Here is a 22,099-nt window from a genome sequence, read left to right as displayed (position 1 = left end):
TGTGGGGTTATTGGATGCCAGTGATGCTTGATCCTAAGGGCATTAACTCTCCCTCACAGCTGGCCTGCCCTGGCCAGTGTGAACAGACCTGACCCAAGGCACCTTTGCTGAAGGGTTGAGCCCTCTTTGAAAAAGTTCATTTATTTCCCCAGTTATCTCAGGCAATCACAGATGTAAGAGGGCACAGGAGCAACCAGCAAAAGGTCTTCATGCATGAATTTGTAGGTTACCCACCCTTTTTCAGCTGTTCTATGCCCAAAGTCCATCCTGTGTGTGCCTGAGGGAAGGGGCAGAGGCAAGGGCAGCTCATCTCAGTCGGGTTTAGCCAACGTGGTGTCCATACTGAATCACCACCTCAACAAAGCATGAGCCAGGGCAGCTCCCACTCCACTGCTGCCACTCCAGCACCCTCAGGGCAGGGGAGGAAGCCACATTCATGTTCAATTGGTTGGGAAAGGGAAGGTGTGGGGGGAAAAGGGGACTATGGAAAATATTTTGATAGTTTCTTAAAATTAATTTCCATTTTTATTCCTCCTTCATGACATTTTAGCACTAATAAAGGGTTGTATACATTGCATCATATCATATGAACATGTACATTATAGTATGATAAGCCATGTATAATGATTTAATATTGTTAAAAATCACAGACGTATTTCTATATAGTCACTTATATTTCAAAGTGTTTCTGCTTAACACAAATGCAAGTGTGGTCAGGTTCCAAGTGAAAGTATTTATGCTGCAATAAACAGCTTGCCATTTGCTCTAGACCATGAAAGGACATTCATATGCACCCCATTTGAGTAGCCTACAAAAAAACCCACCGGAGTTATTCAAGGATCTCAAAAAAAAAAAAGGGAGGTCAAGCAGTTAATTTATTTTTGTGAGTAAAATATCAAATTATTTTATTAATGTGCTTTGATACATAAAACATTATTATTCTTTCTGGTCATATTAGCAGCTTTCATTGAAGATTTCAAAGATAAAACATGTAAGATGCCATATAAAAGAAAATGACAGCATGGTTGGTTAGTATGGCGTAATGTGATACAGTATGTGGTACACATTAGTGGTGGACATATAAAATATTTAGTAGAGTCTGGTTGCATTTGTCATCACCATGCTTTGCCCCTGCTGCCATGCCATGAAATAATCTACAAATAAAAACAAGTGTATTACTTGTAACCATATATTAATTGAATAAAATTAAATACATTGAAATGACACTAATAAGTATGTTGTTAAGTAGCTTTGCCTCAGAGAAGAATATTTTGACAAACATGGGTCCATCTGGTTCTCCTGCATCTGTGCCAGGATAGCAGAGGGAGAATGGATCAAAATCCTGTCGAGGTACAGGGAACATCAAAAGTCTCTCTAGGCAAAACTCAACCTTGCTATTACTCGTCTTCCACAGAGCTCTGTGAGTATCCAGGAGGCTCTGAGACACCCAAAGGGCAGGTCTCTTACCCAGAGTGGGACCAGCCTTGAACTAGATCCCACCAGCTCCCGGGGGAATCTGGAGCCAGATCCATCCAACCCAGCCTGGAAAAGTTTGGAGCCAGTTATGTATCATAGGCCCACAGTACAAACTTCTCCCTAATGACTAAGTAGGTGCAAGGACTGAACACTTAAGCAGGACCCATGGTCAGTCCAGACAGCCCTTGGACTATTTGCACTGCAAAACAATCACTGTACAAAGTGCTGGGAGGTAAAAAGAAGAGGAGTCGGCCTCGATACTCTTTTCCCCCACGCCAGAAGAAACCCCTTCAGTCTGTCCATCCAGCTGCGTGGTGTTACTGTAGACTTCGGTGGCATTTGACACCTCTTCAGGAAGGCCCATCTGGAGCAAGAGTTTGGAGATAAGGCTGTTGAACTTGCTCTCTGTGGTAGACCAAGGCTCTTCACTTGGGGTCGGACCCTCAGACGTGACGTTTAGCTCCACCGGGTCGAGACAGTAACCTTCTGGCGACCTCTCGTAGAGCACGTCCGTCAGGTCAATCCCAGCTACTGAGGAGGGGGAGGCACAAGGAATATCCCTGACAAGCCTGTAATTCTCCATCCACTCCTTGAGCCACTCGATGCGGCAGTCGCACTCCCAGGGGTTGCGGAACAGGTACAGCCGCCCGAGGAAATACACCGGCTCGAAGACAGAGAAGGGCAGGGTCGTCAGGTTGTTGCTGTTCAAGTGCAACGAGACCAGGCTGGTGAGGTTCTCAAAAGCCCCTTCCTCAATGTAGCTGATCCTGTTACGGTCCAGGTAGAGGATCTCCAGCTCCCCCAGGTCCCTGAACCAGGTGTTGGAAACATTCCTGAGAAAATTCCCACCCAAGTTGAGCATCTTCAGGCGCCTCAGGCCATCGAAGGAGTTTTCTGGAAGCTCGCTGATCAAATTGTCATTCAGGTACAGGTACTCCATCTTCTGACAGGCCTGAAAGGCTCGCTCGTGAATGACATTTATCTTGTTGTCCTGCAGATTCAGGTACTTCAGCTTGCTCAGGCCCTGCAGGGAGTTGTAGGCCACCGCTTCGATCCTGTTTCTCTCCAGGTAAACGTGGGTCAGGTTTTCCATGCCCCTGATGGCACCTGGGATCCTTCGGAAGTTGTTCTGGAAGCAGAAGAGCTCCTGCAGAGCAGGTAGCTCGATGAAGATCCTGTCTGGGATGTTGAAAAGGTTGCAGTCCGCCAGGTCCAGCCTCACCAGCCGTCTGAGGGCGGTGAAAGTCCGCGTGTGGAGATAGCGGATGTACTCGTTGTGGGCCATCTTCAGCTCGGTCAGGCTGGGCAGCCCCTTGAAAGCCCCTGGGGTGATGAAGGAGATGTTGTTGTGGTTGAGCGACAGGGATTTGAGGGAAGGCAAGGTCCCAAAGGCCCTCTCGGAGAGGAACTTGATGCTGTTTTTGTCCAGGTTGATAGAAGAGGCTTCACAAGGGAACTCGCTGGGGATCTGCCCCAGGCCGGCGCGGTCGCAGAGGACGGAGCAGCTCCTCTCCTGGGTGCACACGCAGTTGGGAGGGCAGGACCGGACACAGGCCCAAACCCCGTGGACATGAGGGATCCAAAGGATCACTGCCGGGCAGGAACGTGCCACGCCCACAAAGGCGTGGCAGGAGAGAGTAGGGATGCACTATTAGCAAATGTATTAGTCACCACAGGAAAAACAAATTATGCTGTCGTTTCCTCCCTTTTAGCCAGGCTAATTGCCACCTGTACTCCAGTGCTGAGCAACGAGCTCTTGTGAAGGATTCCTAAGAGTCTTCTATGGGGGTTTTTAAACCCACTGAGAATATATAGTCATCTAGAACATCATCTCTGATTAACTGCTCTCTCCCCTAGACTTTAGTATTTCTTAGTGTCTCTGCAGCTGGTATCTCTGCAGGCTGATGGGGACATGGTTTGGCCAGGCAGAAGGTAGAGATTTTTTAGCCAGGGAGCAAGCAGAGATGTTTTGAAGGCCAGCATCTATGGATTATAGCAGTATTTCTGTGTGGGGAAGAGGGGAGGGCAGTGTATGCTGAGTCAGGCAGTGAGCAGGGGAAATCAGCTGATTTCCTGGGATACGTCAAATTCATGATTGTTGCTGCTTTCCTTTGTTCATTCAACGTAACCTTTCTCCACCAGAGCCAGTGCAGCACTGGAAGGGGAACTATCAGCTCTGAAGGATGTAGAACAGTGTTTAAAAACACATTCCCAGTGTGTACTGGTAAAACAGCATGACTAAAAACAAATTAAGAGATATTGTTCAACTGCTTGCTTCATGATCTCATCATAGATGAGATACTCTGCACCTCCAGCACAGTTTTTACTGTTTTGCCAATTCTCAAGAGAGTCATCATAGTGCCTTATGTTTGATGGGAGCAGCCACTTTGTCCTTTATAAACCTGACATGAGAGGTGTGTGGCTGTTGTTTCTTTTCAGGTTAGTCCCATGCGGGTGGGTGTACAACAAGGAAGAGAAGAAAGCTCTTGGGGAGAAATCAGAGAAGAACAAAAGGAATAGGAGACATGAACCTCCATAAACGGGCTCTTTTTGTGGGGAAAAAACATCCAGTCAACAAAACATCTGCAAAATGAATTCTTTTTTTTTATGTAAAATGGTTTTTACCTCTGAAAGAGGGGAAATTTAGGTTAGATATATGGAAGAAATTCTTTACTCTGAGGATGGTGATGCACTGGCACAGGGTGCCCAGAGAAGTTGTGGATGCCCCACCCCTAGAAATGTTCAAGGTCAGGTTGGATGAGGCATTGAACAACCTGGTCTAGTGGAAGGTGTCTCTGCCCATGGCAGAAGGGTTGGAACTGGATGAATTTTAAGGTCCCTTCCAACACAAGCCGTTCTCTGATTCTTCGAAAATAAACTCATTAGAGAAGAACTGAAGGCAGAGCCCGTTTTGTAATTGCTCTCCCAGGCATATCCTACCTGCTACTCAACAAAATGAGCAGCCACACCAGAGAACTCCATGTAGTCACTACCAGGAAATGGTGCTATTGCTCCTGACTGGTTTTTCTGCTGCAGTTTATTGGCTCCCACATAAGCATAATTCTTTTTTTTCTTTTTTTTTTTCCCCTAAAAAAACCCACAAGATACCAACAGCCACCTTTATTACAGCGCTGCTGGGATCATGGTGCTGCTACTGTTGTGGTCATGTCTGTCCCCCAGGGCCAAGGGACAGGTTTTCCTCTCCACTCCTGCTGAGTGTCTGGACAGGGAAGCTCCCAGAAGTTTGCAGCACAGCGATTGCCCACTGCAGCTGTATTCCCAATGGGCATTTTTATTAAGACAGACTTGTGAGGTGATATGCCAGGAAGCATCAGCTTCAGCAAGCATCAAGCTTTTATTTTAGCAGTCCCTGAGGCTTTGATGTACAGAACAAATGACAATTCAAGCTGCAATTTCTCTGCCTTTCCTCCACTCTTTTTAAAGGCAACATGCACGGGACTGTATTTAGGAGTTTACACTGCCTGTGGCTTCTGCAAAGCAGGAGACTTGCAAAAACATTTGCTGGGCAGGTCCCCACTGAAGGGCATCAATCCAGGAACTGCCCAGATGGTTCTGTTCAAACCATCCTGGTCATTGCATGTGGAAGAGGGATTTAGATACACGGAGAGAGCATTCCAGAAGGACTTTAGCTGTGGTCTCTTCATCAAAATTCAGGTCCCATCATGCCTGGCCACGCTATCGTGACTGGAGAATTAGCAAAACAGCATCACTTCAAGGATAAATGATAGTGAAGGACTGTGAGAGGTGGAAAGGATTTCAGACAGATTGTCATTTTGTTTGTTTGTCTGCTCTCCTCCTTTTTCCCCAGCCCTTATCTAGCAGCCACAGCTAAAGGAAAGTCTCCTTCAGACAGGGCCCTGGGAGGACAGTGGATGAGGAGCCCAAGGACAAGAGGGGGGAGAACACACTGGGCTCAGATTACTCTTTCTTTGTTCAGCCTGCCCAGGGGCTGCCTCGTTCCCTACCCTCTGCACCAGCCCACCCCAGTGCCTGCCAACAGGGGCATATGTTGTTTTTGTCAGGCAGTTACATAAACTGAGGGCCAGACAGATTAAGGATTTGCCTGTTCCCAAATGTCTGACTGCAGGTGGCTGTCTGGAAAACGATGAATGTAAGTGGTGCTGCTGGTATGAGAGCCTTGTATGGGCTCAGGGTGACATCCAGAGGGGCATATGTGCATAGGTTGTCCTATAGGTGAGAGTGTCCTGAGCAAGTTCAATGCTTAAAACCAGCTGCCCCAAGCTCAGTCACACCTCTGGCCTTCAGAGCACACCTGTACCCACTGCTTTGTGCACTGTGTGCAGGGTAGGAACAAGTCTGCTGATAACCAAATCCCCTCCTTCCCCTCCCTGCTTCTTCTCTAATCACTCGGTTAAGGAAATATTTGTACCCAAGCCATATCCAGCCTGTTTTCCTTACACACAAGTGCCAAATCTGGGTCTTCTGCAAGTGGCATTTCACAGCAGACTGCCAAGATCCCTGTTTATAAGTGTAACTCTTTGCATTGTGCAGGACATGAAAGCAAGCACTTGAGGATCATCTCATGAGAAAATATCCCCCCAGCAATAGGAGCTCAGAGATGCCCCTCAGCACCTGTCTTTGTGGCAATTTCTCCCTTTTTCTCTTGCAAGGGAAGCTGGAAAACACTCTCCACCTGAGCCCCAGTAAACCCTCAGGAGAGCTGTTGCTCAGAGCACAGATTAGCTCTCCCCTGATCTCTGACCAACATAGCCTTAAACATTCCCACCTTTCCCACCTTACTCCTTCCCCAAAAAGGTTGTTCTTTTCTTTTAATGCTGTGTTCACAGACAGGGCAGTGGCTGGAAGATGCCTCCAACTCACTGACACAGAGGGTGCTCAAATGAAATGCGTGTTTTCGAAAAACAGTGAAATATAGCAGTAAGGTCAAAAATATTTGTGACATTAAGGAATAAACAAAATTCCCCAGGGATGATCTCTTTTGTTTTTGTAAGTACTACAGTAATTCAGTATTTGGAAGAAACAGTGAGAGACTAAAAAAAAAAATTAAAAAAATGTTGCAGTTTTAAGAAGGGTAAAGAGATGATGATTGCAATAATTGAGTATTTAACCACCACCTTTCCAAATGATCTGTCTAATCCACTACTGGGTAATGCAGAATAAGAGTATACTCACCATTTAAAATGATGGCAAACATTACCTTGATTATTCCCTAGTGGCATTTCAGGTCTGGCAAGCAAACTTGAGGGATCTAAAAGCACACGGGAAGAACAGAGACAGGTTTCATCCTCTGTCATTTCCCTGTATCATTTGTCCACAAAATGATCTATGTTTAGAAAGGAAGATGAAGGAAAAAAAGCTCTTCTCTCACACACTTCCAAAATGAAGAAGTCCCCAACACCTTCCTGGTGAGTATCTTTCTTCCACCACTGACCTTCTCAGGGAATCCTGCAGCTTTCTGTCACTGCTTTTCGGGAGCTCATCCACATCCTTCCCACCAGCTGTGCCAAGGTCAGGTTCCTTTTATCTGATGTGGGGAAAGGTCACCAACAGTAACAGGCTGGCTGCCTCCCCAGGAAATAGGTGGTGGTACAGAGGAGCATAACCAGCTTAGGATCAAATAGTTGAAACTAAAATTCCCAACAGAAATCATCCAGATGCGTTGCTTACCTGGCCAGGCAGTGGCTGTGTCCTCCCTCCTGCTCATGAGGCTGCCATTAGCCATGCCAGTCAGCCCCTGAAAAGTTGGCATTTTTTTCTCACAAGCTATCATTTAATGGCAGGAAAATCCTCTGTATCAGAGGAGGATTAGCGGAGATGGAAGAATGTGTCTGTCCTCTAAAGCTCCCAGAGCAAAACAGGGATTGCACACAAACCAAACTGATGCTTTCTTCCCTCTGCCAACCTGCTCTCCCCCCACCATAAAAAAAAAAAAATATACAGTCCAGAATTGGGCTGCTGCCACTCAAAGAGCATTGCTGAAAGTCATTACTCCACTCTCCATTATGTAAGGGCAGAAGAGGTGGGAGGGTGCAACCTAAATGGAATTAAATTTGGGGGCAAGCACAGGCTTATGGCTTCCCTTCGTTGAGCTCTCCAAGCAGACAGAGCTTGGGACTCTCCCCATGCACATTTTCCCAGCTCCAGTATGGTTCCCACACTGCTAAAAGGATGCCAGTGTGCTTTGCTGTGCTGGGAATTGCTCCTGAAGAAGGACAACCACACTGGGAGAAGGGTCAGCAAACCCCTTCTGGAGTTTGCATGGTGTATATAGCCCTTATAATAACAAACTCTTCCCTGTCTATGAGTGTGTTTTGCTTGTGATGCTGCAGCTAGTGCGTGGAAATCATAAGGACAGCTTCTGTACGTGGTGATGTTTTAGCATTCAGGATGTGATTTGGTTTATAAAGCCTTTTCTGACAGAATGATGATGGTTTCTTCGGAGAGTGGGGGCTGAATAAGTAAGTTATCTCAGCCTCCCATGCCTTAGGTAATTGCATTCACCATGTCAGAGGGAAAAATAGCTCTACTCTTTATTTCTAAGTGAATTATTCTACCTTTTTTTTTTTCCCCAGGAAATGGAATACCTGATGAATTTATGCTTGATACAACAGGAAAGATTCAGCTGGGAACCAGCCTGCTGCTGTTTAGCTCTTCCTGCAAATTAAAGCACCCAGATACACCAGGTTTATTTTGGTTTGGCTTTCCCTCAGTCTCAAGGAATCTGGCTGGCACCTCCGGAAATTTGTGTCTGTCTCAACAGCATGAGCAGGCTGGTTGTGGGGGCAGCCTGTAGGGGAGGGGATGACCCAAATAGCACTGTTTTTAGCTGAAGGATACCTTTTCCCACCCCCCTCCTGTAACAACCCCCACAGCTTTGCACCTCGGTGCTTTGCACTGAGCTGTTTTGCAGAGGAGGAAAGAGATTTGCAAAAGCCACAGACGGGCACGTTGCAGCCTCTGCCACGGAGCTGAAGCTGCTGGAGACTTTGTGGGGACAGAAGTGGCACTGTCTGGGTGCTCACTAGTGACAGGGCAGCTGATGGTTCCCCTGAAAGTCCTGGTTCCCACAGGAATACCACGAAGCCTCAACCCACCTGATCACAGAAAGCAGATCACCGGCCTTTCAGCCATGGAAAAAACAAGGGGGGAGGAGGACAAAGTGCTGTTCTCTGCTTTTCTTTCCCCAGTATTTACGAGAGCCCTTACAGTGGTACCAGAAATCATGTCTCCTCCCAGGTGCACACATGCTGTATGCAAGGTGGGAGGCAGTGGGCAGGGACTTGGGCACAATTTGTTGTGTGATCAGTTGGCAGCTCCCCAGGGATTAGACCTGCAGCTCGGTTTGCACGGCAACACTAAATCAGAAACCAGGAGGGGCTGATCTGCACCAAGGTACCACATTTCTGCTGAGATTTCAGGGCTCCCCTGTGCCTCGCTGTGAGCACCTCAGCAGTCACTTCTGGGGTTGTGGGTGCCTACTGTACAATAGGTGCCCGCTGTAGAATCAGCAGCTGTGGTGCTGTTAGCAGTGCTGCTGAAACCAGCTGCTGCAGGAAGGCTGGCAGGGAACATCCTACAGCAGCAGCCTCACCATAGACCTGCACATTTGTTAACTCCTGCAGGAGCTTCTGACAGCAGCTCTGCCATCAGCATCCATCCCACATACACAGCTCAGTGACTGCAGCTGGCCTGGCGATCCAGCCCAGTCCCAATCCAGACTTTTCTACTGTGGCTGGAGGTAAAACAGCAGAAACAGTCCGTGTCCTGCCCCATCATGAGCCCCACCCACCCATAGCCTCACCAGCAAACCTGTGTTGCACATCTGGAACTCCTGCCTGGCCAGCAGCAGCAGCCCCAAGGCTCACAGCAGTGTATTTCTGTGTGTCATCCATGAGCAGGAGCCTCACTCACCTCCAGACCTCAGCACAGAGATGGTATGAACATCTCAACACATGCCCTGGGGGGAGGCTGGGGAGCTGGGAATGGGAAGCACACTGAGACCATAGTCTCTAGGAAAGTCTCCCACGGTCAGGGAGCATCACCCTGAAAGCAGCTTCAGCAGGTGCACTGCAGGTGCACCAAGCCAGACACCCAGTGTCTCCCGTGAACTTCTGGCAACTTCTGATTCATTTCCTCATAACCTTTGGTCCTGAAAGGGCATGATAATGCAAGAAAGAGGCCAGAAAAGGAGAAGTTTCATGTCGTCTTAGGTAGAAAACCTTAAACACCAAAGGGTACATAAAGGAGACCACCATTTATCCTTAAAAGAACCAAACTTGGGCTTCAAACCACACCTCAGCATTTTTCAGAGCATGACTCATGGCTGGTTAATGCTGAGGGTTGAGCACACTAGAGATGCTCAGTGCTGGGAAGCTGCTGTGGCTGCCAGGCTGGAAGTAGACTCAGAAGCTGCAGCCCTTGCTACTGCAGCTTTGTGCTATTAATTTTTTTTGCCACTAAGGGCTCTTCCTCATGGTCTACCCTTTTTAATCTCTAGGAACTCGGAGATGCCAGAGGTCAACAGAGCAGTGCATCTGAGACCAGAAAGCAGCAGAGCTCTGCTGTCACTAAAAAAACAAAACAAAAAAAAAACAAAAAAACAACACATTTATATCCGATCTTCCACCAAAAAAACTTGAAGAATTCAGTCCTGATTGGAGGAGCCTGCTCTGCTCCAGTAGTGTGTGCTGTGGGGACATAAACCTTGGCACAGCTTCACCAGCTGGCAGTGAAGAAAAGCCTGTCTTGCAGGACAAGCCTGTGCAGACTTGACTCGAGATTGCTTCTAACAACCCATTTCTTCATGGCCAGGGGCATTCCATGTGACAGTGACTTAGGGATATGTATGTAGCTACTATCTCTGATACACATTGATATGATTTAAAATGATCACTGGGGGCTGTTTCTTGTAGTGGTTCCACTTCAGATTAAAACATTTGCTTCATTTTCAAAGGCTGGCTAAGAACAGCTGGTGGGACTCATCTCCCCTAACTGAAGGTGAGAGGTCTCATCTTGTCTACTTTAGCCATCCACCTGTGGGCACCATCATGGCCCTCAGCAGGGCTCATTTTCACTGACAGGATGACAAAACAGCTGAGGGTGTTCAGCTTTGGGGACACCTCCACACCATTACACACCAGTGCTGGGTTAGATGGAACCCAGGCATTGCATGTCCAGATCCTTCCAGCCAAGCACTGCCCTCTTCACAGCAGTGAAGAGGCAGAGTTGGCTTGCCTAACTCCAGTGGCTGAACATCTTCAGTCCCCTGTTTTTAATCTCTAATAGCTGCTTGCATGTGTGGGACCAGTGCTGGGGGATGAGGTCCCTGCGCCACAGAGCGCCCGAGCCCCTCCGCCTGCCCCAGGCTTTGGTTTCCTGAGCTCCTGTAACAGCACTCGCAGCTCGGTGCACACTTCCCCTCTTCTCACAGCCACAGCTGTGCTGCACAGCTGAGCCTTTCCTGTGCACGTAATCACTGGGGTGACCTTTGAAGAAGCTGCCTCAGTGTTTCTCGACAGGGCTCCTGTTGTCGGCTCTGCCCCGTGGGACCAGACTGCACTCGGGGTGGTCACACAACTGCTGCGCTCACGGCTCCGGATGGTGCAGGTTTGGGGCCAGAAGGTAGACTCTGTGGTGGGATTACTGTGCTCTGAGCAGACAGGATGGACCAGTGTGGCCATGCTAGGGTTTGCAGCTGCAGCACAGACCGCGCCGCCACCAGAAATAGTGCTTGGTACACACGTGATATTGATGATTACAGGAGATGCAGAAGCTGAGGAGCCAACCAGGACTTCAGGAGCAAGGATTAAAGAGCCTTTCCCTTGCTCAGAAGAGAGGACAGCTTCTCTTCTGCAGGCAGGGGTTTCATTTTTGTTTGGACTGAGGCCACCAAACTTGGCTCAGGCACAAAGGTCCAGAGCCCTGAGGGTGCCTGTAGGTGTTATAAAGGGGCTCTCCTGCAAGGCCTTCCCCCATCCCTACCCAAATGGGGTCCCATTTCATCCCAGGACCATCAGTTCTTGCCCAGTATGGGTGCTGCAGGTCACAGGATGTTGCTGACCCTCTCCCTGTGTCACAGCCCCCTCACAGCCTGCCCGGCCCCCTCAGGCTGCTGTGCGGTGTCCTCGTTGGGCTGCCTTCTGCCAGTCCCATGCCAGCTGCAGAAGATCCACGCCACCTCAAGACACCCCTTGGACAGAAGGGTGTTGTGCCCCCCACTATGTCCTCCCCCCTATCCTCAGCAAGGAGGGCCTCCATTTCACAGCAGCAGCTGCCCCGCTTTCCCTCCCACCCGAGCCGTGTCCCCCAGCGCTGCAGGCACACACACACTCATGGGCTGCCCTCACAGAGCTGGTCTGAGTGGGAACAGTTTCCTGTCCATGGACTGAGAGCACAGGCAGTGCTGGGCACATCAGGATGTCCAAACCCAGCCCAGGGGCACAGCAGCCCGGCAGTGCCTCATGGCAGGGCTCAGCTGGCTGCAGGCTGCCCACAGAAGTAACCCTGGGGGACTCTTCACCACCTGGTCCATGGAAGGAGGAAGCAGGGATGAGACAAGTCAGCCAGCAGCAGCACTTGGCAAGAAATAGCCGCCAAAAAGCTGCTTACCCACGTGAAGGGTAAGGAAGTGAAGCCAAAAAAACAGTAGAAAGAACAAGCTGGGCACCAAATCTGAAGGCCCAGCCCAGCTGCTGCCCGGTGGCCAAGTCCTGCGGCAGGAGCTGGGGCCCAGGAGCCTGCAGCTGCAGCACAAGCATCTTCTGCAAGGGAACAGCACACTCTAGGGTAGGCAGCCTGAAGCAGATGCAATGCACAGCAAACCTTGGGCTAGTGTGTTCATCTGTCAGCCCAAACCTCTCCAATTGCCCAGTTAGACCCACCCCATGCAGACCCCACACACAGGCAACAGGGAGCCAGGGGCATGGAATGGAGCTCCCTCAAGAACAAATCCTCCAGCTGCCTGGCAGTTGGAGTGGGACACAGACCCTCTCCAAGACTGCCCAGGCCACTGGCTTTTACATCAGCTCACCAGGTCTCTCCCAGCGCATCCTGGGGAAGTGATTTCATGTCTCCCTCATGCCAATCAAACAGTAACATTTCCAGCAAGAAAGGAGCAGTGTGGGCTGCTCTGCAGTGAGGGGCTGAGCATTTGCCATGGAAGCAAGTTCCTGTTTCCCACTGCGGTACATGTGTATGGATGCAGTGCTGAAAAACAACACCATTTGGATTACCAGGTAACTCCTCACAATACCCAGAGCAGCTCTGGGGAAGGAGATGGAAGCTGGGCTCAGATCTGTATTAACTAAAGCTGAAGAAGAACTTGAATCTACATCTCCCACATCCGCTCTGTGACTCTTGGCTTTGACTAAAACTGGCCAGCCACGCTCAAGCTTCTCTGTTCGGGGAAAAACCGCTGCTGGTGAAGCCTGAGCAGGGGATGCAGCATCTGTGTTTCTGTGCAGGGTGAGGGAAGCCCTGCCCTCACTCCAGCCCCTGAGCAGCCCTCAGCTCAGTGAGCTGCACAGCATCACCTCGTGCCCGGCGTGTGTCCGAGCAGGCGGCTGCTGCTCACATGTCACACCAGCAGACAGGGAAAGTCAAGGCTGGCAGCATCTGTACCAGTCAGCCTGCCCTCCCTGCTGAAGCCAAGGGTGCCAGTGGTGTGGGCGTGCACAGCCAGGCAGCCCTGGGAGGGTTTGGGCTCATGACGCTTTCACCAACAGCTGGGGAGCTGCTCTGTCACAGCCTTTCAGCATCTGTGAGGTCATTTCTATCCTGTGTGATACAGAGCTGCTTGTCTCCTGCTGAAGTCCTCATGCCATGCTTTCCACAAGGCAGTGGCTTCCTGCAGTTCCTTGTTATCTAATGGGAATGCTGCACAGTACACCCAGGAAGGCAAGGACACATGGCAGTGAGCTCCACTTAATTTCCCCTTGGTGGCTGGTGAGTCCATTCATCCTAATAAATCTGTCTCCACAGCCATGTCTGGGCAATGCCCAATGAACTTAAACACAGCACTGTAAACACCTCTTGAAACAGCCTATCTGCACTAAACACACAACAGCCCATACATTGTCCAGGCCAACAGCCCTCCCAGGGCTCATGAGACAGTTTATTCACCTCCTGGTGATTCATCTCTCCCACCTCCATGACAGGAGCAGTGCCACCTTCTCTCTCCTATATAGTGTCAACATTTGGGGCAAGTTCATCACTTACCTGTCTCTGCTTAGCTCAGATATTTCTATCAGGAGCCTGCTCTGTAGCCAGGTCAGATACTTGGGGAGAATGAACCAGAAGCCCAGGAACTCTTGGAGGAAGGGATCTGGGGACCTACAGCTGTGCTGCAATGTGATTTTCACTCCATCTGTCATGGTACTTTCCCCTGACTAAACTTCTGAATGCCAAGTAACAAGGAGAACTCCAACATGCCAACCAGCCATAATCACCTGGTAATAGATCTAAAATAGAATCTGTTGTCTGTCAAAGTTGCTGGCAGGCAGGAAAGGAGCAAAGCATCAAATCAGGAATAAACTTCAATACCATAATAACAAGTACATTATACCAAAGGTTAGACCAACATACAATTACAGATGATCTGGAAGATTTCTTAAGTGAACTTTTCATGCCTTACTGAGTATGCAATGGCCATGCACTCCGTGAGTAATCAAGCCCAGATCAGGAAAAAAACTGGAATGAAAATATAGTAAAAGAATTCATGAAAAACGGCTCATTGTGGTTGAGTCCTCTGTGTACTGCAATACAAAGAGACACACACACACCTTTCAGCCATGCCCCCTCCTAGCAAAGGGAAAGAGCATAAGAAAATCTCCACGGCTCCTCCCCACAGTTGTATGAGGGAAAGCTCCCCACAGAGTGGGGAATGTGTTGGGCCACTAAGAAAGGATGTCACAGATAAAGAACAAAGAAACTCAGGGAGTCCAAACATGGTGCACTTGAAACTCTGGTGAGAAAATACGGCATTGCTCCAGAGCACCTCAGAGGGGAGATGGAGCAGTCACTGGGATCAGGAGCTGCCCTGGGAGCAACCAGTGCAGCCATCAGCAGACACCTGTCACGCTGCTCTCCCCAGGCTTCCACCAAGCCCATCTGCAAGGGCTTTAGGTTCTCCAGCTCCAGTAATGCAGCTACTCACACATCCCCCACCTGACATATGCAGAGTTTTTACACGGGTCTAAGATGATTAAAGCTAGCAGAGCCTGGGGGTGGGAGGGGAGCAGCCACTGCAGGAGTTAAGCTCAGATTTACACCCACATATTCTGCTTCCTACTCATTCCCTGCCTGTGATCTTATGGGCTGCTGACATCTCCTCCTCCGTGCCAACCCTGGGCGTCACCAAAAAAAGTCCCTGTGGCATGACATGGCAAAGACAGCAAATCCCCCACACTGGGGATATTTATGGATCACAGAAGTACAGCACTTCTGCTCATCCAAAAGGCTTTGTTTCCTGCCAGCTGCAGAAGACCTCGATACCTGGGGGAGAAGGGATTCAACACCTTTTTCTGAGACATTGAATTGACAGTGGCAGAGGAGGCAGCTCTTGGATAGGATCGGCACTGAGTCCTAAGCCTAGTAACCGGCAATGGGAAGAGAAAGCTCCACTCCTGTCAGCTTGACAGCAGCAGCACTGCAGCCTGCTCATCCCTTAGCTGTTTCTAGCTTGCATCCATGGATGCTGTGCAGGTTGAGTCAGATTCACAGGAGCCCGCAGACAGGTGGGGAAAACCCTCCTTGCTCTTGTCAGAAAAGCTGTGCCACAACAGCTGGACTTCAGCAACAAGTGCGTTGCAACACTCTGCTGGAGGTACTGTGCCTGATTTGAGTTATAGTAGAGAGAAGAGAGTATCTGCCCTCCTTGTATGGTGGAAAACAGAAAATAAACAAGGAGGCAAACAATGTGTATGAGGCAGGGGCAGGGAGATGCTGCAGAAGCACACTGATGAAGCCGATCTGTGGGAAATGAGATGGAGGGCTAGATGTTCAGCATTAAAAAAAAATCACACCAGGGCTCTGCAAGATACCACAGCCCTCAAAAAAACCTGCCTTCTACCCAGAATTTCTCACTATGGTTATTATTTCTCTTTGATTTCAGCAGCTGTTTCACACTTCTCCTCTGAGACTTACCAGGTTGTGCAAGGGAGACACATTTTGGTACATGAGGGTGTGGGAGGCGGAAGGAGCAGCATGACAGGTCATGCAGGGCAGCAGTCCTGGGGCATCCAAAACATATCCTCTCCCTCCTTGGCACTCTCTTTCACAGCAGCCACTCAGGTGCACTTGGTGACAGACCATCCACAGTCTCTCTCTTTCCTATCAGAGCAATGGGCTCACCACTGTAACAGAAATGCTAACCTTAGACGGGGAAGCCTCCCTGCTTGAGGCCGCAAGTGGTGCCATTTAAAATTTGCAAAGAAAGAGCAGACTATGGAAGCAACGAATAAAAACACCAAGCTGGGACACACTCAGATTATTATTTGGGGTAGATGCTAAGTGGGTACCTTGACAGAACATCCTATCAGGTCCCAGGTGCTGCAAGTTGACTGCATGTTGCCTGAGGGCTGAAAGGCTACAGCCTCATCTCAGGATGCAGAAAAGAGGAGAACACACAGGTCCCTCACAACTGGACAGGTAGTTCCATCTGCAGGGGACTGGGATGAGCAGCCAGGGCAGTAACACAATACAGTGAGGTTGGCTTGTGCCAGTAAAGCATCTGGACACACCTTGTCTGAGACCCACCCCTGGAGCTCTGGGGCTGTGCCAGGCAGGAGTACCTGTGTTTAAGTGGCTCCATTCACACTTGAGTGACCTAAACAGGATTAGGTGTTCACCTGGCGTTGTCAGCAGCATAAACACCCTCAAGGCTCTGGGCCTGAATGCTTGATCCACTGAAGACAGAAGTGGTTTGGGAGATGTGGGGCTTAGGCAGCAGCTGAGGGACATCGGAACATTATATTTATTCAAGCATGGAACGTGCCTTCCTTTCCATACAGAAATCTGTTTGCCTTTCCTCCATCATACCTGTGCAGGACCTACCAGCCCAGTCCAAAAACGCTCTGTCAGGTGTCGCTGGGGCACTGCTCACACACCTAATTCCGTGCGGGAAGCCCCAGCCCCAGCGCGCTCCCTGAGCTCCATCCCACGCCAGCCTGAACTGAGCATTTGCCACCACTCCCCTGGGAGTGTGCAGGGACAAACTGTGCTCCACAGCAACATCACCCACGGTTCATACACCAGCAGGTTTTTCAGTGCTCCCCCGACAAACAGCAGCCCCGAGCTCCCTGCTTTCCACTGCACGGAGAGAGCCAAACCCACACCACCCTCTCCCTAAAGAAGTGCCCCAGCAACAGAAGCAACGGGCCGGCACGGATCAAAAGGGGACTATCCCCCCCTCCTGTCGAAACCATGACACTGTGCAGCGAAATGAATACATAATGCCAGCGGCTTCTGTCTGGCAGGAACGCAGAGTGAAAGAGGAGATGGGATTTGCAAACATTTCCGGGAGGGGGGGCGGGGGGGTGAAAGCATCGCCTTCTGTTTCCTGGACAGCTTCTGCATTTTGCATTGAGCAAATCTGTAGATAAAATACAGCAGCAGCCTCAGGAGCAGAGACCAGACCCCAAGATAATTCCCTCATCCACTGTGAAAGCCCTCACAGGCAGCTCTCGCCACCGCAGCCCCTCTCCAGGCCACTGCCCCTGGCCCCGTGCCCGACAAACACTCAGGCAGATAAAAAAAATCAAGGCTCAGAGACTTTGGGCACCAGCGCAGCAGAAGCTGCAAAGGTCACGGTTTGGCACTGTAACTAATTTTGGAGTGGGTTTTTTATCTTTCATGCAGTCCACAGCAGAAGTGGGGAAGGAACCATCCCTCCAGGAGGTCCTATGGGCATTGTCAGACCCCTGCCTGTCTTTTCACACTTGAAAGGGGAAATGGAAACATTAATAGAAACCCAAATCAAAAGACTTGGGTGCCTGCTTTCGATCAAATCTGACATAAGGCAAGAAAGCTTAACGAGGGCCTAGAAAAGCACTAATTATCAAATGGAAAATTAACAGGTAATTTGTCTCTAATGTGAGCTAATCATTTCTAGGGGAGGAAATAATTAAATGGGGGAATTAAATCACCAAGAATTTGCGGAGTGACCATTTCTGATGGGATTCAGTTAATGAGCTATCTGATAATCATGTCGGCTTCATTTTCTTCTCCTCTGGACACCAGAGGAGAGACAGAGAGCAGATTACTGCATTGCTCCCCTCCAGGCTGCAGCACCTTGCTGAGACTCAGCCTTCTGCCTTGCCAAAACATGAGCGATGAAAAGCAAAAGCCAAAAGTAGACCACTGGTAAAACGCAGCTGTTAAAAAAAAAAAAAGTTAAAAAGAAAAATTAGTAGGTGAGAGGGAAGGAAGTTTGCTTTACAGAAATGGCTCACAGGGTCATGGCACACCCTGGTGCCTGAGCTCAGTGTCAAACAGGTGACACAGTGAACTAGAGGCAAAGTCCAGTGCCTGCGATGTGCAGGAAAGAGGGGGGTAAAAGGTGATTGCCCCTCTCTCAGGAACAAAAAAACCCCTTATTTTGCTTTGGATTTCAACTATGCCCAAGCTGTCACTTGGTCCCAAGCAATGGGTGGGAGGTTGAGGCTCCTCCATGGCCGTCAATAGAAGCCAACCCACACGGTACCACCGACATGCTCTGGGCTGGGTGAGGGTACACAACCTCATTTCTGTCCAATTAGCCAGAGCAGTGCTTATGTCAGCATCATACTTCTATGACAGCTCTGTGCCAGCTGCAGGAAGAGAAATGATCTCCAGCCTTGCAGAAGTGCAGAGCCACATGGGCAGACACCACCTGATCTCTCACAAAGCCTGCCAGCACGAAAATAACTTCTCAGAAACACTCAAACACATCTGAACAAGCAGAACAAGCCAATACTGGATCAGCACTTTGCATCACAAGGCTGCAGCGCTTGTGATCCAGCCTCCAAAGCCCTAAATTTGGATTTGCTTGTATTTGCTGCATCTTCAGACCAATGCCTGAGCTCACCTACTTTCAGTTCTGCCAACTCCTTAGGGCATTATGTGCCAAATTCTCTAACCACCCTCCTGGATGGAAAAACACAAGTATTTACACTTCAGGGCAGGGACTAATTTGTGGCACCTATAATGGGTTAGGCTCTGCAAGCAAAATAATATGGTCAGATCCGGGTGGAACTGAGGGGGGCAGTTACATTATCCACATCATACACAGGCTGTGTTTTTCCACATGTGAACAGGGGTCAAAGGAGGGAAACTGAAAGCTTAGGGCCCTCTCCAGAAATGGAATTCACTATTGCTGATCTGTAAAATGATTCTCCAAGTGCTTTGATTTTCCCTGATACTGCATATACTTGCTGCAGTAACACAAACTGATAGCTCTGAGACATCTTGAAGTTTATGCCTGAATGACAATAATACTAATAATGAAGCAAAACATGAAAGCTGTCAGTGTCTGTTAGCAAGTTCACATTACAGAACAAAATATTCTCTCCTGGAACATGCTGGGTCTTATGCAGGTTCAACTTTTCTGGGTGACGCAAATGCTGTAAAAACAACTCTGAGTCATAGAATAAAATCACATAATTCCCCCAAGCCAAATAAGGACAGAACTCAGCCCACACAGCTCTGACTTCCCATTTTCCTGGTAGTTACAATTTTGTTTATCTTCCCTTCTAAACGATACCATTTCCTTGCTCTCACTGAAAATCTTGATCCCCCCAAGCCCACAGTTGGTGTAAATACTGGTATTGTAAAAAATAAAGTCACGTCCCAGCATCTGCAAGGCCTAGTGTAAAGCCTGTTATGTGCTCTCTGGGACTAGCTTTGCTAATTGATATGAAGTCTTTATGAGGAACCTGGAAGGCACTCTCCCAGGCTGTCTGTAGTCTTATTTTGATAAATTTTTCACCAAGAGTTCATTTACAGCCCATTAGAGCCAGGCTTGGGTGTTTTATGAATGTAATACAGCAGCACGCAAAGAACACTTAATGTCTTAAGTCTTTAGAATGCTTTTTAATTTTGTAACACAACTGAATTGTTTCACCACCAGATTTCCCATGCACCAAAGCAGGCAAGGCCTTATGCAAACAGCCTTGCAGTATGTAAATAAAGCTTTCAGACTTGATCTGTGGGTGGTATAAAACATCATCACTCTGCTCTTGTCACATTGCATCAGCAGCTGCTGAGCTTTTCACTTTGAAACCTTAAGGACGTTTTATTAATAGGGTGGGAGGAGTTCTATGTAATAAACAGGATGTGATGTATTTGCAGTACCTGCAAGCATATTGCTTTATTTATTTTCCTTCTCCCTGGCTTGACAGCACCCGCATGAGCTGAGTGACTGTGCTGGAAATACTGGTTGCAATGTTCACATGGCAATGCACCATAACCTTGATCAGCAAGTGAGACCCTTTTGTCTGCTTTCCAGCCCTCTTCAGGGTCCAGTTTGGAAAGCACAGTGACATACCCCTGGCTCTACATTTTGGAAAGCATAAGTCTGCTCAAGAGTGTGAGAATGCAGCAGTTCTTTTGCCACTGTTTGCACAGTGCTGCTGCCTGATGATTGACACACCCGACATAACCAGTGCCTGCCTAAGATACACACACACTCCTGGGCACTTGAAGCCATTAACACAGCAAAGCCAGGACATACTCAAAGTGTGGGACTCGTAAATCAGAAAGAACAAACTGTGCCGTGACCTACCAGGGCTTTCACTCATCCCTCGGCCGCGGCGCCGCAGCTCCAGCCAGACAAGCCATGCTTGCACAGCTGCACCCCTTGTCAGCTTTCTGTTTGGTTATCCCTCCTTCTCCTCCCTGCTCTTAAGTCTTCCAAGTTACCACTAGTAACCGAATATATTTACTGAATAGAACCAAGGTCTCCGAGAACAGAAGAGATCTCGTGCACATTTGACATTTTTGTGTTGAACAGTAACATTTATGTATTTGAGGCATGTTTTTCCACTGCTGTTTTTTTCAGAAACAGTAAATTCAATCTGGTTTTAATGCTGGTTTTTTCCCGAAAGCAGATCTCTAACAGAAGCTTTATCATCAGCACATCACTCGAGGAAAAGCAAAAGTGGTGATTTATTCAGCCCCTTTAAAACTCCTGTATCATTAAATCTGGTGTAGCTCAAATGTTTGAGAACTCTTGAGAAGAAAATATGTCTCTATTAAAGCTCCAAGACTCTTGTCTTTTTGATTAAGGAAAAGCAATTCAATACTTCTGAGACCTCCCACGCCATATTCTTAAGAAGGAAGGCAGGAAACAGTCTATCTGACATTCCCCGTTTGGGGAGGAATAGAAATACTTCAGAGTTCCTTTATCTGTCATAAGCCTGCTAAAAAGAAATGATTGAGGTTTTTAACTTCCTTGCCAGCTTTAATCCATTGATAAGCCTGGAAAACTCAGTGCTTTCACCTGGGACTTAAATGAAAGGAGGAGTGAAAGTTGCAGATAAGCATCTCTTAAGAAGAGAAGGGGCATCATTATTACCCAGCCATCCTGGCACAGCATCTGTAGTGCTGTGTATGAGCTCAAGGGGAGTCACAGCAGTGACTCCACTTGGACAAATGATACATGTAATTGGCAGTGCAGTGCTGCCTATTGTAACCACCAGGCAGCTCACAGAAATTCCTCCAAATACTGTTACTCATCTGCCTAACTTGTACTGTCATAAATACACTACCATGGGGTTTGTTGTAAGTGCTGGCCTTTCTTTTCCATCAAAAGGAATTTCATATATTGAAATTTAATCAAACAAGCTGCACAGCAAATTGGCAACAAGCCTTTCAGCCCAAATATTTGATTCTTTACCTGTGAATAGACACCATGATCAAATGTGAGGTTTACAGCCCAGACAGGTTACTGGAGCATTCTGCCCCTTTAGAGCTAGACACAGATGTGTCCTATTTTAGCCCTGCACACAGAAAAGTGCAATGTAAACACCAATACATTTCCAGGCTGCCGATGGATTTCACATCCTTTGCTTTTTGTCTTTCATCTCCTGGAGGAAGCTGCACCTCCATGTCTCAGCTACGACAGACAAGGGGTGATGTGCCCTCAAACCACCGAGGCTGGAGCTGTCAGCACCACTGGTGTCACACCAGTGCTGACTGTCATTCTGCAGAGGGCACTGGTGACTCCCCCAGTCAGTCACTGGACCATGGTCTGTACAGTTTCACAGCTGTCACGCTGAATATTTTAAACAGCTGGGTTTTGCCAAGTCAGAACACATTCACAAACTGAGAGATCATCTCAGGACAAAGCCTGTCCAGGAAAAAGCCTGTATTTTGGCACTGCAGCTTGGAGCAAGGGACTGCCACAGCTGGAGTCTGTTTATGGAGGAGGTTTAAAACACAGCCTTAACTAATCTCTGAATTTCCTAAAGCCAAACATAAAACACTGCTTGTTTATTCCCCCAGACAGTAATTTCATCAGATAAAGTCTGTAACATCCGACTACAGTTTGCCAACCACACTCTCACAGCTCACAGGTGATACTTTGGGGAGAGCAGAAATAAAACAGACCTAAGAGACCACCATGAAGCTCCTCACTAAGATCTGT

At 48.4% G+C, this 22,099-nt stretch overlaps 1 protein-coding gene across 1 annotated transcript; it reads right to left on the bottom strand.

Annotated features, from left to right (window-relative positions):
* Window positions 1-576: 576 nt before the first annotated feature.
* On the bottom strand, window positions 577-20,592 carry NYX (nyctalopin). The gene is made up of 4 exons (XM_051811687.1): window positions 20,237-20,592; window positions 6,911-7,213; window positions 6,652-6,727; window positions 577-3,066 (listed from the first exon to the last, which is right to left on the bottom strand). The coding sequence occupies exons 3-4, from the start codon at window positions 6,671-6,673 to the stop codon at window positions 1,667-1,669; spliced, it is 1,422 nt and encodes a 473-aa protein (XP_051667647.1). The 5' UTR covers window positions 6,674-6,727; window positions 6,911-7,213; window positions 20,237-20,592; the 3' UTR covers window positions 577-1,666.
* Between the last annotated feature and the right edge of the window lie 1,507 nt (window positions 20,593-22,099).

The sequence above is a fragment of the Manacus candei genome, unplaced genomic scaffold, assembly GCF_025592945.1.
Source record: "Manacus candei isolate 608988 ecotype Guabito, Panama unplaced genomic scaffold, ASM2559294v1 h1tg000083l, whole genome shotgun sequence".
Taxonomy (NCBI): Eukaryota; Metazoa; Chordata; class Aves; order Passeriformes; family Pipridae; genus Manacus; species Manacus candei.
This window is presented reverse-complemented; position numbering and strand designations above follow the sequence as displayed.